Source organism: Argopecten irradians, chromosome 2, assembly GCF_041381155.1.
Source record: "Argopecten irradians isolate NY chromosome 2, Ai_NY, whole genome shotgun sequence".
In the NCBI taxonomy this organism is placed as follows: Eukaryota; Metazoa; Mollusca; class Bivalvia; order Pectinida; family Pectinidae; genus Argopecten; species Argopecten irradians.
This window is the reverse complement of record NC_091135.1, coordinates 15,970,978-15,988,282: the sequence shown is the minus strand read 5'-3', so window position 1 is coordinate 15,988,282 and position 17,305 is coordinate 15,970,978. Positions and strand designations below refer to the sequence as shown.

Genomic DNA, 17,305 nt, shown 5'->3' with positions numbered 1-17,305 from the left:
CAGTTGTTATACATTAACGATACAGTACAATATCGGTGTGTGCATGTACGATCACATAATTCGGTGCAATATTTTTCTACAAATAAAGCGGCGGGATTTCAACAGTAAATATCTTTACTGACCCATGTCGGAGATGGAAGAGACCGCGGATGATCGTAATCGAAAGGTAATTCTACTGTTGTTTACAATGATATTTTGAAGAGACATTTATCTTATCATAATAAATAATACACGCGTTTTCACTCTTGCCAACTACAGATGTCCATTCTGTTTTGTTTTGCCATTTCATTATTTTTGATGTACATACTACTGATGGATGTCGACAGAAAAGGATGTCCTAGCTTTTGGAGATTAATGAAAGCCGACACCAGCAGGACCTGTTACATGCGTCTTTAAGATTTCAGTCGCAAACAAGCAGGTATGGGAGTAGGATATCTGAATTGAATTGGTACAGAGGTGGGATATCTGAAAAAAGTGATTACAGAAGTGGGATATCTGAACAAAGCGGAAACAGGACTGAGATATCTGAATTGAATTGGTGCAGGAGTGGGATATCTGAACAGAGCGGGTACAGGAGTGGAGTGGGTACAGAAGTATGATGTCTGCACAAAGTTGGTACATGAGTAGGATATCTGAACAGAGCGGGTACAGGATCTGGAAAGAGTGGGTAAAAAAGTGGAATATCTGAACAGAGCAGGTAAAAGAGTAGGATATCCAAACCAAGCGGGTACAAGAGTCGGATGTCTGAACATAACGGGTTCAGGAGTTGGGTATCTACATATGAGTATGATATCTTAACAGAGCGAGAACAGCAGTAAGTTATCTTAACAGAATGGGTAGAAGAATGGGATATCTGAACAGAGCGGGTACAGGAGTGGGATATCTGAACAGAGCGGGTACAGGAGTGGGATATCTGAACAAAGCGGGTATAGGAGTGGGATATCTCAACAGAGCGGGAACAGGAGTGGGGTATCTCAACAGAGCGGGTACAGGAGTATTATATCTCAACAGAGCGGGAACAGGAGTGGGATATCTCAACAGAGCGGGAACAGAATTGAGATATCTGAAAAAAATGGGTTTAGATGTGGGATATCTGAACAGAGCAGATACAAGAGTAGGATATTCAAACCAAGCGGGTACAAGAGTCGGATGTCTGAACATAACGGGTTCAGGATTTGGTTATCTATATGAGTAGGATATTCTAACAGAGCGAGTACAGCAGTAAGTTATCTTAACAGAGTGGGTAGAAGAATGGGATATCTGAACAGAGCGGGTACAGGAGTGGGATATCTGAACAGAGCGGGTACAGGAGTGGGATATCTCAACAGAGCGGGAACAGGAGTGGGATATCTCAACAGAGCGGGAACAGGAGTGAGATATCTTAACAGAGCGGAAACAGGAGTAGGATATCTTAACAGAGCGGGAACAGGAGTAGGATATCTCAACAGAGCGGGAACAGGAGTGAGATATCTTAACAGAGCGGAAACAGGAGTAGGATATCTTAACAGAGCGGGAACGGGAGTAGGATATCTCAACAGAGCGGGATCGGGAGTAGGATATCTGAACAGAGCGGGAACAGGAGTAGGATATCTCAACAGAGCGGGAACAGGAGTGGGATATCTCAACAGAGCGGGAACGGGAGTAGGATATCTCAACAGAGCGGGAACGGGAGTAGGATATCTCAACAGAGCGGGAACAGGAGTAGGATATCTCAACAGAGCGGGAACGGGAGTGGGATATCTCAACAGAGCGGGAACGGGAGTGGGATATCTCAACAGAGCGGGAACAGGAGTGGGATATCTCAACAGAGCGGGAACAGGAGTGGGATATCTCAACAGAGCGGGAACAGGAGTAGGATATCTCAACAGAGCGGGAACAGGAGTAGGATATCTCAACAGAGCGGGAACAGGAGTAGGATATCTCAACAGAGCGGGAACAGGAGTGGGATATCTCAACAGAGCGGGAACGGGAGTGGGATATCTCAACAGAGCGGGAACAGGAGTGGGATATCTCAACAGAGCGGGAACAGGAGTGGGATATCTCAACAGAGCGGGAACAGGAGTAGGATATCTCAACAGAGCGGGAACGGGAGTAGGATATCTCAACAGAGCGGGAACAGGAGTAGGATGTCTCAACAGATAGGTACAATGACTAATAGTGACGGTTTGTGTCTATTTGTGCTTGAACAGACTTGTTAGTTATGTTTTGCTGTAGCTTTCAGTTCATGTTAACTAACTAATTATACTACATGCGATACAAGTAGTTTTCCAAACAAAAATAATTTTACTAAAGAAATTATTTGACTCACCGCGTAAATTGCCGTAACTGACAATCTATGTAAAATATCAAATAAACAAATGAAATCTGGCGATTACGGGTAGGCATTTTGTCTGGCCTCCTTACTATTTTAATTTTAGTCCTTTATGTTGGTATGAACCTTGACACTGTGTAGATAACATCAATACGTCATTAATCCTTTGTTCTTTAACACGACAGAAACAAGGTATGATTAAAACATTACGTGTTACTCCGGTGCATTGGCTATCGCATCGGGTTTCGTTAATGAATAACTGTGTGCCAAACGCTTCACAAAAGATAAAATCATGTATAAAATAGTGGCTCAGTTATGTTATAAAACAATTGATTTTAACTATGAAAGGTTGATGTTTATATCATTTGTTATCATTTTAAAGGATATTTGTTAAATAAAATTAGAATTGTTAAAATAAAGTACAATACGGTTAGAATTAGATATATTTTTCATCAATACCCGCAGTTCGCTTCTACCGAAGACAGAATTTTAATTGAAATGTAAACAATATCTATACTATTTACCATGTTCTCCGTACAGCACGTGATTGAATCAGACTGTAACTCCAAAAACCTATTATCATAAACATAGTTAATGAAGTTGAAAGGTTTTTTCTTGTTATGTCATGAAATTGATCAATTTCAAAATGAAAAATAAAAAATGGCAAAAGCATCTTATAAATTAAACGTTCAAGACGCGTTCAATTTATATTTCAGTTTGCATACGACACAAATCGTTTTATTTGTGTATATTGTACCGTTACAGCATGCATTGCAATGCAGATTTAACGTGAATATAATCACCATTCGTGTATTCCTAAATGCATAATAAGAAAGCAAAGAATGACAAAACAAATAAGAAAAGTAAAGAAAAAAAGATGGAGACATGACCAAGGTAGATCAAAGCGATGGATGAGTGATGTGCTTTTTGAATGAATTCGACTGAAGTATGGAATTAATGACGTGGTAATCGTTTGGGAATGTGTGGAACGTCGACGACGAGGAGAGTATTTTGTATGTTATGTTGAGGACCTAGAGGAGAACGGGGATGGTATAGCAGTGGGAATGATTTTGATGAAAATTATTGTATTGCTTGAAAAACTATAAAAAAGTGAGGTAAAGGCATGTAAAGTGTATATGTGATAAGAGATATGTAAACCCTTTACTATTTGGATAACGCCATCTGTAAAAAAGTCATGTCAATAAATAGGGTTTACTTCTCATTTGTAGGTGTGCATACATATAAAATGTACTTTTAAATTATCAACACCCCTTTACTTTTAACAATTTTCTTTTATATGCATTTCAATTTTGATGGAATTAATTAGCTTTTTTATATAATCTTTATTATTTTTGTGTTCATCACTCCTTCAGATCCAGTTGTTGGCAGCCATACGGGACAGGAAACAGAAGGATGCTCTAAAACTACTCCAGGAGGGAGCAGGAGTGGACTACAGGGACCAGGTAGGCTACCATGTTATAACTTTAAAATACCCCACTCAATCATCTTCATTAACTGGTCTATTTCACTACCAGGATAATGTTGATTTCCATAGTTTGTTTATCTCTTTATTTCTCTTTAGTTTATTTCCCTTCAATCTTTGCTATGTATTGAATTATGTCGCATATTTATTGTTTTCAAAGTAGATATATCCCAGCTTGAAATGTACATTATGCATTGTGGTCAAGTAACAAGTATATACTTGTGACCCTGTTCCGTTCTGCCACGTACTTTCCGCGCAAATACATTTTAAAATACACAAGGGTTCCCGCAGTCGGAAGGATATTGTTGACGGATATATATATATATATCACTGTCTCCAAAAAGCAGACACACATACACAAATCACTTGTATATTTTTTTTCAAATGAAAACTACATTAGTAAGGCAACGTATGACATTATTGTCTTTAACTATTCCACGTTGTTAGTATGATGTAAATACTCATTGGTTATATGATTTATTGTGGTAATCAATGGTTTTGATTTAAATTAGGGTACATTGAAATATGTCTTTTTAAAAAACATCTTAGGGTACCAAATAGCCATTAAAACACAATTTGTCCTGTGTACAAAAGTCACTTGGCTATATATACCATTTTAACTTTCGTCTCTTTGGTGGTCTTTATAGACAGGGATGACTATATATGGAATATTTTACATTTAGCTTTGGGTGTTGTCGTTTGAAATATACATGTTCATTTCGTTTATTTTATAGAAAACCCTAGTTCCTCTTTAAGTCTACTTTTCGTTTTAATGTAATTTTTCGAGATTTGATTTCTATATGAAAAACATGTGAATTGATAAATATCTCATATACTTACAGACAGGATCCTATCCTTTACATTATGCAGCTACCGAGGGATTTGATGACATCATCGAAAAACTTTTGGAAAAGGGTTCTAATGTCATGGCCTGGAACAACGTAAGTAGAATGTCACAATGCCTGTGAACTGGCAGCTATACATGATAGGAATTGTTGTATTATCATTATGTAGGACTTGTATCATTGCGTCAAACATTTTAATTACTATGTAGATGTTATTCCATATGAATTATTTATGATTGTAGAGTGGACGAACGGCACTTCACTTGGCGGCCATGCATGGCCGTGTACGATCCACTGTGATCTTGGTGGCATGGGGGGCTGTCGTACGTACACTAGACCAGGTCAGTTAGTAGGGATGTGTGCAAACGATACAATAGTTTTGATTAATTGATTGTCAGGACAGAAACACTGACTCGACTATTGAGAGAACATTGAAACGTAGTCATAGATATTAAAAATGTTAGGATATCAAAGGCTTCATTTATTCACCAAAATAACTCTCCAAAATTTTATTTTTTTACATCTTTTTGTCATATTATTGACATTTTTATTGAGGTTTCTGTGATTTACTTTCATTAGACGCCTACACAGTGGACAAATAACAATATACCTTCATAAATATAATGTACATATTGGAAGTTCTATGTGTGTTGGTATACTGCATGGCTCACACAAATAACCCATACAAAGATACGCAAGAAACCCCTAGGTCTTCTGATAATGGTATTATGAATATATAAATTTAATACCGATCTCTGTCCCTTTTGATAACAGAAAGGATGCCTAGCGTTCGAGTATGCTGTCAAAAACAAACACGTTGCGGTTGTGGAACTGCTTAGTCTATTTGGATCAGAACCACTTCTGCAGGACTGGGTGAGTTGTTCAGTAAAACCACTTTATATACTGTAAACCAACTTTGTTTTGTGTGTTATTTATTTCGCGAATTTCGTGATCGAGGTAAGTTCGCAAAAGCTTATCTCCGTGAATTGATCTCTTCCACAATTCATGCAAAATTAAATTAAAAAATATCTCCATTCACAAGTTTAAATCCGCGAAACTTATTTTTCCGCGAAAATTTTTGAAATTGAAATCGCGAAATTTAGTAGCCGCGAAAGATAGTTGATTAACAGTATTTATTTTAGAGAAGACAAAAATATAAAAGGCGTTGTCAAAGCGAAATTAATTGCATTAATAGTATACCATTAGTTGGTTACATTTAATTGATCAGATCTTTTTGTTTGTAGTCCTGGCTGGAACAGAAAGATATCAAGAAGAAGAAAGCCGAATTTGCAATCGCGAAAATTATACAAAACCAAATCAGACTCATGCCGGGCTATCGACACTCGTAAGTTAATACATCCCGTACGATTTCATTACTATAAGTCCGTACCATTACAACCGGCAAGGTCATTAGTTCTAAGTTAAATTACTATGTTTTGAAAAATTAAAAACCAAATCTAGTATCTAGGATCCAGACCTTACTTCTATCTAATAGTGTATACATTAACGCGTCATGATGTTGAATTAAATGCAATTTAAAGTTATTGGGAAAATCACAAACTGTAGCAATGCTAAGTTGTACCTATACTAACTTAACGAAATAATTAAGTTATTATTTTTAATGCAGATCTATATAATTTCTGTTCATGTGTGCATAATCTTTAAAACAGGGGAATCATTTTTGACGTTAAAATGATCAGCCCCGATGAAGGACCAGTTGTCTCATTAGAGAAGACTGGAGTTGAAGTGAGTGTGATAGAGGGTCAAGAACGATACTACCTGTACCTGTGTCAGACAGAGGAGACGTACGGCAGTCCACCACCTCTGGACAAGGACGAGGACGCGTTTGGTCACCTCCTGGAGTGTCAGACGTGGCCAGCAAATCTCAAGACCATTACTTTAAAGGTGAATGTGGACCGGGTCCTCCGCCCAACAGAGGAAATTGTCCTGAGGCCAGCCACAATGAACGGAAGCATAGACAACGTGGAAGTACAGGAGTTGGATGGTGCTGGGGTATAACACTTATTTCTATCATTTCAGTAGATGCCTAGATGTCTGACTAAAAACATCCCATTAAGTCGTTATATGATTTAGATTTGTATATACTAAAACACAATTCACACCTAGTGTCGGCAGCCTTTAAAATTATTTTATTTCAGTAAATTATCCATGAGGGAAAATGAAAGTATCCCATTTTGATGTTTTTAATAGAACCATGTGTCGCTAAAAAATGCATATTCATTATTATTGCTTCCAAGAAAATATTTCATTTTTTATATCTACTTTCTTTCGGTTGTTTATTTGCAGATTACCATTGTAACTATGACAGTTCCTTTAGAATCAACTGGAATTACCTTTTTTGCTATGGCAAGCAGGGAGAAAAAGCAGGTATTTAAAATTTCTGATGAAGCGGTTACACTGAAACCAGAAGGGGATCCAGAAGCGGAAATAGATATACCTGCCGGAACATTTGATTCATGTGAACTTCTGGTGAAGGTTGGTACATGTCACCTTATGCAATGTGTCGATATTTAATAATATCTAATTGAATTGAACGTGATAGTGATTCAGTACAGGCTTTCTTTATGGGCCATTGAGTAACTGATAACAACTGGATTAAGTATTAACGATTTGTTTTTACGCATGGCATCTAATCCTTTGCTGACGATAAAATATACTGAGACAAGAGACGGAATATTACTTATGTTTCTGGTGTTTGTTCATTGTTGATATCATTATTTCCGTGTAACCTTTTTGTTGTCATTTCCCTTTGTTGGTGGTAGTATGTAATCATTCAATATGTAATGTCAAATTGATTAATATTTCAGTTCGTAGACACGGTCGAAGAACCGGAGGAACCTGAGGAGGAACCTGAGGAGAAGAAAACTGAGACGCCAAAGAAAAATACAGAAAAGCCAGTAGAAGATCAAGTGTTGATGACAAGTATTCTTGATCTTTCTACGGCTGATGGACAGCAACCTAGCAATGAAATCGAGATGAAGATGCCTGTCACGACCAAAGACCAAACAGAAGGTGTCGTAATCCTGACGACATCAAACCCAGACCCAAATCTGGAGGAATGGGCGTGGGATGAACTGCCGGCTGAGATAGATGCAGCTGGAAAGGCCGTGTTTAAAATAAATCACTTTTCTATGTAAGTAGATTAAGCTAAGAAAAAGTGTGAAACTGCAATGGATGTTCTGAATACTTAGTAGAACAACACATTGTAGAAATTTCATTCTTTTCCCAAGACTTTAACCCCCGTAGCCCCCTATATCAATTACAGTGCGGAGACTGTGTGTTACATACATTGGGTGTTCTATCAAATCCAGTGGTGCACCATGATAGCTATGCTAGATATGCTTATATTTCCATTTAAAGTAGTTATTATCGTTTTAAAAGAAAATAGATAAAAAATGAAGCATGAAAATAAAACTTAAACGTTTGTATAGAGAAAAACATTAGTCGATGGAAAAGCCTATGATTTGGCATGAAATACTATGTGCCACTGACTCCCGGTATGTTGTCATGGACAACAAAGTAAAAATAACAGTAGATGAAATAGTGCTATCGATAAATCAAATATACAAAAATAAAAACAACACTTTATCCATTTCAAATATTTTAATTAGAACATATAATCATATTAATCAATTTTAAGATTTAACTTTTTTGCAGTGAATTCTCACACTGACTTAAACCCAGTGTTTTCGTAACCTCTTGATTATGGCATTAGTACGCCAGAGCCGAACTGACAATGTAAATATTGGAAAATAGCGCACATTGGGCTTAGAAGCAACATAATGGTACTGTGCAGTGGCAATGTAAATATTTTATTTTATCACATAATCCGCCTGATATCTAGTGATTTTGCTCGTGTAACATTTTTACATATGTAACTAGTGGAATATGACTTGGAGCGATTTTCCATTGTGACAACAGACAGAATCAATAAAATGACTTCAGGAAAATTGACGTGACGTCAGGATTACGAGGACGGCTGGACAAATGACAGTCTATGCTGGATTTTCGAAATAATTTTTGACTTTAAATTCTTTGTTATGTACGTATTTGTTAATATGCGATAAAAATATCTTAAATTTGTGTTCATTTCATGTAAGATTTTATGAAACTCGTCTCGTAATTTCAATTTTTTCTCGCCGAGGCTCGCAAAACTAAAAACTTCTTTGACTAGTTTCATAAAAGCTCATGTAAAATGAACACTCATGTAAGATCTTATATATGTATCAAATGTGATGGATTGTTTTTTTGCATTTCTCGCTGTGTTTCACTTCTCAGATTTTCCGGAACATCGAAACCCATGTTTACTGCTGACCCTAATGGCGTGAAAGGCGCAGTTAGAAAAAAGTACTTACGAATGCGGAAAGTAGAGTTTCTGGTTGCCGTTAAAACACCGGAAGTGAATGAAACTCACACTGATGTGATTGTTATATGTGGAACAAGACGAAAAAACAAAACTGTAAGGACCAAATATGACAATAGCTACACTTGGTTTTGGTTTGGATCCGAGTCAGAAGTTCCCGAAGGACAAATTTTCCAGGTAAGACGTAACACTCTAACTTGTAGTGCAAGCAGATATGTGTATAGAAAATAATGATACTTGAATATCAAAAAGCATAATAAGAAAAAAAATACAAAAAGAAATTATATCTGGCCCTTCTTTGTATGTACTTGCCATCATGATGTTTATACATTACAGATTGAACTGCGTGGAAATCTGAAAGAGAGAACTGACGAAGACATGAAGTTGATTTTCAAGGGGAGCAATCAAGAGAGTTCTCGAGCTATTGAGATTATCGGCACTGATCATGAATCTCTTGAACTGGTGGGGGAAATAAACATTATCAAAGAGACTAAAACACCCGCACCTGATAAAGTGGAGATGGTCACAGTTGGATGCTTCTTGAACCAACGAACCGTAGAGACGGTTACTCCGTCGAATGCATGGGAAATCAAAACACAGAAACTATGCACGATACCATTTTCAACAACGCTAACGAAACGAGGTAGGGTAATATTAGCTTAGTAAAGACTTACATCGTTGGCCATAAACATATGAACTTTGACTGAACATTAAAATAATAACAAACTATTCTTCATTATTTTGGGTATTATATGACTAAACATATGAAAACCAATGTTCAAACGGCTTATGTTAAAAGGGAAAATATTGGAAACAATTTACTTGGAAGCTTAAAATAGCAAATGATGATGATCTTGAGTCGAAAGAACAAAGCAAAATAACTATTTTTTTAATACGAAAACAAGAAATTGTCAATTCAAATGATTAAAACCGCAATAAAATACAATATACATAATGTAGTATTGTCGTAATAAGTTATTCAAATGCAAGCCACACAGTAAAGAATACATTTCTACTCATGATTATATCTCCTAATACCATAGAACGTCGATGAAGGTGTTCAGGTTATTCGCCCCTGATTAAACATATGATATTTTGTTTGCTTATATACAATATCACTTCATATGTAATCATACCCAGGGGGATAGAAAGTGCATCTGCATCATGTTTGACTTAGGTACGTTACATTTGACTTATTAATTGGTATATATGGAGGCCCATTGGATACAAATGTACATATTCAATATTATAGTGTCATATGAGCATACTGTGACTACTATTTAAATTTAAGAGAAAAATAGCATTTGTTATTTTTAATGCAATTTTTCTAAATCTGCAGTTATCGAACATTTTTCTAAACACTAGTCTTTATTGCATGTTAAGAGTTTTTAAACTTTTATAAAAGGTATATATAAATATACAAGTATCAACATTTTATGATAATTGACATAGCTTCCGTTATGCCATATTTGCATGACTCATATAATTTGCAACACCCATTTACATGACAAGAAAAAAAAGACTCAAATAGACTCTAGTATCAAAACATAATGGCATGATTATTTGGTGACTAAAATATGTTCTGAACCCTGTGACCTGTTTCCATAATATGTATTTATTTCGCATATTTTATCAAAACGTATAAGCTATACAAAAATTTACGAGTCATCAGTACACGTAATATATCAGGTAAGCCCCGATGCATACACATTTTTATGAAATTAGCTATGTTTAGGTACGCCTAAGAAGTCATGCATAAGCGTACAAAATATCACTAGTTTAAACATGGGCCAATATATTAATCAGAGACTGAATTCTATACATTGCCTCAATAATAATGTTTTAAATGTAGTAATATAGACATCTTGATTAATTGATAGGGGTATTATTTCATAATTTGAGAAATAGACGCCATGAATTTGATTTGTTCTCGATGACGTACTTAGTATTAGATGAGAGTTATTCCTCTTTGACAATGATTTTTTATTTTTACAGAGCCTGAACCTGAGCCTGAACCTGAGCCTGAACCTACACATGACGAGCCAATACCTGGTAGGTGCTACGTACAAAATAGAAAATAGGGAGTATATATTATACATGTTGCTACCATTACACTGCAATGAAGATTTTTTTTTTGGAATCTTATTCGTCATACACATTTAACATCTGTGTCATCATCCCTATATCAATACCGGCTCGATTGTATCATCTTATTGAATAATTATCATTGGATTATGGAATTGTCATTTTATCACTGCTGGCAACGAAACCGAACACATACCAATAACACTTCAAGTAAGTTTGTGTTCCGATCAGCATTTGTGTATTTAGATAATTGGCTCGCTCATCATGACTTGACTGCCGATTGGGGGAATTCCTTTCTGTTAAGCGAAATAATAAGTCAATCTACAGTCTTTTGCCCAATATTAAAAATTTCAGATATCCATTGTTCTATTTTTTTGTAACCACTGAAAATACAAATGTAACATTTTTTAAACAAAATGAACAATTATTATTATTTTCTTCTCTATTTCCTACCACGCATGTTTTTATATCCCAGAGTTAAGCCGACCTGTCGGTCCAAGGACACCACTAGAACAGACCATAACATGGAATAAACTTCACGATGCGGCGAAGAGGCTTTCGTACAACAAGGCAAAGCATTTGGGCTTCCAGCTTGGGCTAGAAAAAGGGTTGATGGAAACAGTATTGCGGGAAACGATATACGACAAGGATTTGGCCACGAATGTGTTAAAGAAATGGCGTTTATTAAGGGCGAAAAATGACATGGTCAGCCACTTAAAGCAAGCATTGGAAGCTATAGGACAGAAAAAAATGATACAAGACATAAAAGCGGGACAGAACGTATCCAAATAGACTTAGTTCGAATGTTTGTGTCTTGAACAGTACGTATCCAAATAAACATACGTTATAAACTTTGTATCAACACACACCAAAATTAAATTTAATTTGAAGACATCAAAAACATACGGTGTCCGATATCAGCCGTCACGTTACTCGCTTGTGATGTGAGTAACTTGACAAAGGCAAATATAGCATGACAGGTTGATGCGAGTAACCTGGCATAAAGGTAAACGCACATAGCATGTTACTCACAGATGGTGAGAGTTACTAGATAAACCGTAGAGTAGGGTACAGTACAGGAAAGCATTCGCGTGCAGGAAAATTCTGATCTGCTTTGTCAAGTTACTCTCATCTCATGCGAGTAACCTGTCATGATATTTTTACCCTTGTCGAGGTACGCGCATCTCATTACTGCAAGTAACGTTGATGTCGGCAATCGGATAAACATATGTGGCAAAAAAGAATTTCCTACAATCATATATCTTCAGATCTATAATAACTTTTATACTTTTTAATAGTTATAGCCGTTTTTGTGTTTTTAGATTTTACCTCATGGCGGCCATAGACTGATTGAGACTGATACAGTACAGGAAAGCATTCGCGTGCAGGAAAATTCTGATCTGCTTTGTCAAGTTACTCTCATCTCATGCGAGTAACCTGTCATGATATTTTTACCCTTGTCGAGGTACGCGCATCTCATTACTGCAAGTAACGTTGATGTCGGCAATCGGATAAACATATGTGGCAAAAAAGTATTTCCTACAATCATATATCTTCAGATCTATAATAACTTTTATACTTTTTAATAGTTATAGCCGTTTTTGTGTTTTTAGATTTTACCTCATGGCGGCCATAGACTGATTGAGATAAACTATACATAGTCCATGGAATAATTTCAGATACATGGCTTGAACTAAATGAAATAAGCTTTATCCTATGTCTTACCATTCAACTGATAGAGCCGTCACAAAAAGAGGCAGAAGAATAATAAAAATAAGATTGGATTTCCCCCCATTTTGCGAAAACATCTAATAAAAAGAAACATGGGAGATATGATCAAATAAAGATTACATCGTGAACTATGATTTTATTACGGGTATCACTGATAGGGCAAGGGTGCACCTGAGCTTCTTCTGTAGCACAATACTTCCATATATCTAACATCAGTTTTGCTCTATTTTTTGTTTATATTATTCTTTTGTTTACATATTTTGTTAAAATGACTTGATAGATTTTATAATTGATTTATTATATTTTATTCGGTGTCTTTTGTGTTTGCCTGTCTCTACCTAGAGAAATATAAAGTACATAATCCAATTACACCTCAACTTGAATTGGAAACCTAATTGTAATAATAACATGGCTACAGAACGAAAGATAACAGAAAGGAAACAAAATTTTCCGTACTTCTGGATATAATTAAAATTGAGAAACAAATATTATGGTATATTCACAAGAAATATGTCGCTTTGTGCACCATAAAGTAGAAATGAAATAATACAATCGTTAATTACGGACATCCATTTTAATTCCTCAGTTTTGCCATGTGTCTTCCACTGTAAATACCCCGGTGTTTAGGACCGAAGGAACACCTGTAAAATAGCACCACTCAATCGAAAAGTAACTGATGTGTTACAATATATGAACCGAATGATCAGTTGTCATTAGAATATCCTATGACATTGTATAAATTGTTTATCTATTAACCTGTAAATTATATCATCTTGTGTGTTTCCATTATGCGATTAACGTCTATAGTTTATAAACCATCGTAATTACCTATTCACATTTCGTTGGACGTAAAGGTCCTACAGGTCGTCGATCCTTGTTGTAACACAATTTCGTTTCACATTTTTATTGTCATTTCGTAATACCTATTCAACAAGTTTTTTAAGTTTGTTTTTATGACATTTTGTGTGATTGTTATCAACTTAATTCTACAAATTTAGCATTGTTTTTCATACTAATGTTGTGACCAATCGACCATATCTAACCTCATACATCGCATTATAAATTAGATGTTTTTTTTAGTTCAATGTTACTTATTGTAATCCTTAAGAAAATAAGATTGTGCCGTGAGTACATGTAATTGCAGAGTAAATCATTGACTGATATTTGTTACATATTTTATGTATATAACTTTCATCCTGATGAAAAAGGACCAGAGTTAATCCTTCGACTATTTCAAATAACAAACAATAAAATTTAATAGTTATGGAAGATGTAAATTTTGACATGGTTCCATTCACGTAATGCTTGTACTTGGTTTGTTTTCATGGGAATAAAATAAAACATTTTATCGATATTATGGGTGCACATTATTGTTATTACCCTATGAAGTGAATAACGCCCATTTCTTGAGGTAGAAATGAGGTTTTCACAAATATGTATATTCATATACACTTAAATTCTCCTAACATCCCTAAAACTACAAGTCTAAGACATATAGCACGTTTTCATTGATGTTGGTACTTCCGTCTAAGTACAGTATATGTAACGGAGACTTTTATCTGTATTTTGCCACCGGACAGTACTCGTTTCTGTGGGAATTGCTTCTCTTTGAATAGTAAGCTCCAAATATAAAGACATCTTCGGACATTGTTTCTTGCCTGGATCGGCGACGTTGTGACTGATCTAATCTAGCTAATTGATCAATGAATTGATTTATTGATTGAATTATTCGTGGGGCTTAACGCCCTTCTAGTTATGACCGCGCCTAGGACATTTATGACTGACCTTGATTTGATTGTCAAGATTTGGGTTACAATCTCTTTTCGAGACTGTACTCCTGACTGTCCGTTTGCTTCGGCCCCTGTTCATCTTATAGGTTCTATTTAAAACGCTTCTTACAAAGCGCGTACGAATCCCGCATATTACCAATAAAGAACTACATTGTATTTATAAAGAATGAAATCAACGAAAAATATAAATAATATTCTCTGTATTCAACTAGGCATCGCATTGAAGACAATTGATTTATAACGTCAGTATCACCAAGGGTTATTCTGATAGGAAATACGTCATATTGGATTTGTTAGGTGAATTGTTCTTTCATTGTATGAATGTATTTGCATTGCATCGCGCTTTCTTTGTTTGTAAAAAACTTCTATAACTTTGTCTCTTCAGATTAAATCACGATATCCCTAACCTGAAAAAATACTATTCTCGACGACAGCTTATGGCAGACTTGACCTTGAGTAGCATAATATATAATACCCGTATATATTAACTAACTTGTATCTAATCTATGCAATTATAAGCATTGTTAAATATGTATGTAGCCCAATGTACAGTATGATACACATCAATGAATGTCAAACATACGATAACCAATCATTTTCTTACCTTTACAGTAATGACAGAGAAATGGAGTTCAATAATGTTTTCATTAGCATTTTCTGTAATAAATGGTTTGTTGAACATATCTACAGTGTATTTTGTGTTGGTCCTAGAACGACTTAAGAATATATGTTTTTAAAGTGAAACGTCTCACTTTGGATTTTGAGTCGGCTGGCGCTTTTCATTTTTTTCGTAGCGAAGCATCAATAAAATTACTGTGTATAACCTCGTGAATAGTTGTTTACATTGTTTATATGACTGAGTTGACGTTTGTCTGTTGACAAAGTAGATAATGAGTGAAAATACCAAATCAATGTGTACAGTTTCGAAATTACATAAATTTGTGTAACTTAACACAAAACATCAACAACGATATACATAACAAAACGCCGATAACTTTGTTCTATCAACTTTAATCTGCTTTATACATGTACATCTAGGGTGGTGCCTCCGTGTTACCGCCTTCACCACTCTAATTATTCATATCAAACCTTTATTTGTAATTTTGTTTTACATTATCGTATTTAATATATTCCTATAAAACCAAAAATACGCCAATCAGTGGCAGTAAGTGGCTAGCGATTGAACTAACATCACTGTTATCTGATCCAACATAACATTATCACTCTGAGTATCTGTTAACGAACACGCCTAAACATCGGACAAGGGTAAACCATTGTCGTGGTGTAGATAAAGCAATGGCGCGAACCTTCAATTACCTGTTGTTTGAGCATCGTTCTATATAATTCTAGGACCTAACTGTAAGGGTTCGGCGTGAAGGCGGACACACGGAGGGTGGTTTTTAATTGCATACTTGATTTGTGACCATCATGACATATGACTCCATTGTTATCACATAATCGGACATGGCGTTAATGACAATACACAACTTTGATACAGTGGTATCGTTTCGATATGGAATCAGCCTAACTTCCGTTATCGTATTGGTATAGAAAAAGTTATACTTTTTGATGATACATATTGCTTAATATCAATCATAATATATCAATATTGGTTCATTCGGTAACACATTTCAGTATTCTTAGATAGGAACATAGAAATATTAGGATCCATCATATAGATTACAGTTACGATTAGACATCTCAAACAGGACTTTCGGGACGTTTTTAACTCGGAATGTTAATTGCTACATCATATCATGTAGTTGAATCTTATCATAATCGTCCTTGCCTTAAAGATGTTCCACCGCTGACAAATAGTATTTTTTTTACTATCAAAAACAGAAGCAGACGATTTAGTCTTTTCCTTCAGTTACAAAAGTTACTTATATACTTTACACCATTACCACCATTGAAAAGTTTGACTTCTAATTTTACATCAAATTAAAAATATAAAAGAATGATTAATTGCATCGCGAAAATGTCCTATATGGAGTGAAGTACTGATCGCGCATGCACGAAAAGCAAAGTGAATTATTTTATATTATTTTTTTGTGTTAATTAGACATACATATACACGATTAAACACCAACTATTATTCAAATGATGAGAATCATTTATGCTCTGTCGGCGGTGGAGCATCTTTAATTACTATGTATTGTCTTATCATGTCGTATATCAGTTATGGCTATTTATACTTCAATCTATCCATCAAGGAACAGAGAACCCGATGGCATGCTTCACATTTTGATCAAATAACAAAATATCATAGATTTTTTGAAAGACAAAATATCGTAGAGATGAAGGAACCAGCCTGGAGATGGGCCTGGCCCATACTGTCTAAAAGGGCGTTGTCTATATTAAAGTGAATATAGTTCACTGAAGTGCATATAATTGGCGGCAGATATAAAAGATATACTTCATATAGTTCTAGAGTGCATTATCATAAATACAATTGTGTTGAGGCTAAATATGTATTATGTATATAAATATCAGATACATGATTTGATGTCGACTTTTCTTTACTTTAACCTACAAAATACGTGTTTGAATCTGTTGTATCTCTTTCGACAACATTTTAACTGCCTTCAATGTTAGTTTTATCTATATTATTTGAGTACACAGACGTGGTGTTTAAAACAGTAAGGCATTTCACGTCACAACATCCCAATGTTATTG

At 35.4% G+C, this 17,305-nt stretch overlaps 1 protein-coding gene across 3 annotated transcripts; it reads left to right on the top strand.

Moving 5' to 3' along the window:
- LOC138314599 (uncharacterized) lies at nt 1-14,193 on the top strand. 3 transcript variants are annotated; one of them, XM_069255009.1, is made up of 13 exons: nt 1-166; nt 3,685-3,774; nt 4,637-4,735; nt 4,882-4,980; nt 5,414-5,512; nt 5,884-5,984; nt 6,310-6,652; nt 6,947-7,135; nt 7,468-7,793; nt 8,939-9,200; nt 9,360-9,666; nt 11,019-11,075; nt 11,584-14,193. In XM_069255009.1, exons 1-13 carry the CDS (start codon nt 125-127, stop codon nt 11,898-11,900), a joined length of 2,331 nt encoding a protein of 776 aa, XP_069111110.1. In that variant the 5' UTR covers nt 1-124; the 3' UTR covers nt 11,901-14,193. The 3 variants fall into 3 exon arrangements, with proteins under 3 accessions (XP_069111110.1, XP_069111111.1, XP_069111112.1); XM_069255010.1 differs by lacking the exon at nt 1-166 and adding an exon at nt 266-418; XM_069255011.1 differs by lacking the exon at nt 1-166 and adding an exon at nt 1,775-2,142.
- Nucleotides 14,194-17,305: the final 3,112 nt, after the last annotated feature.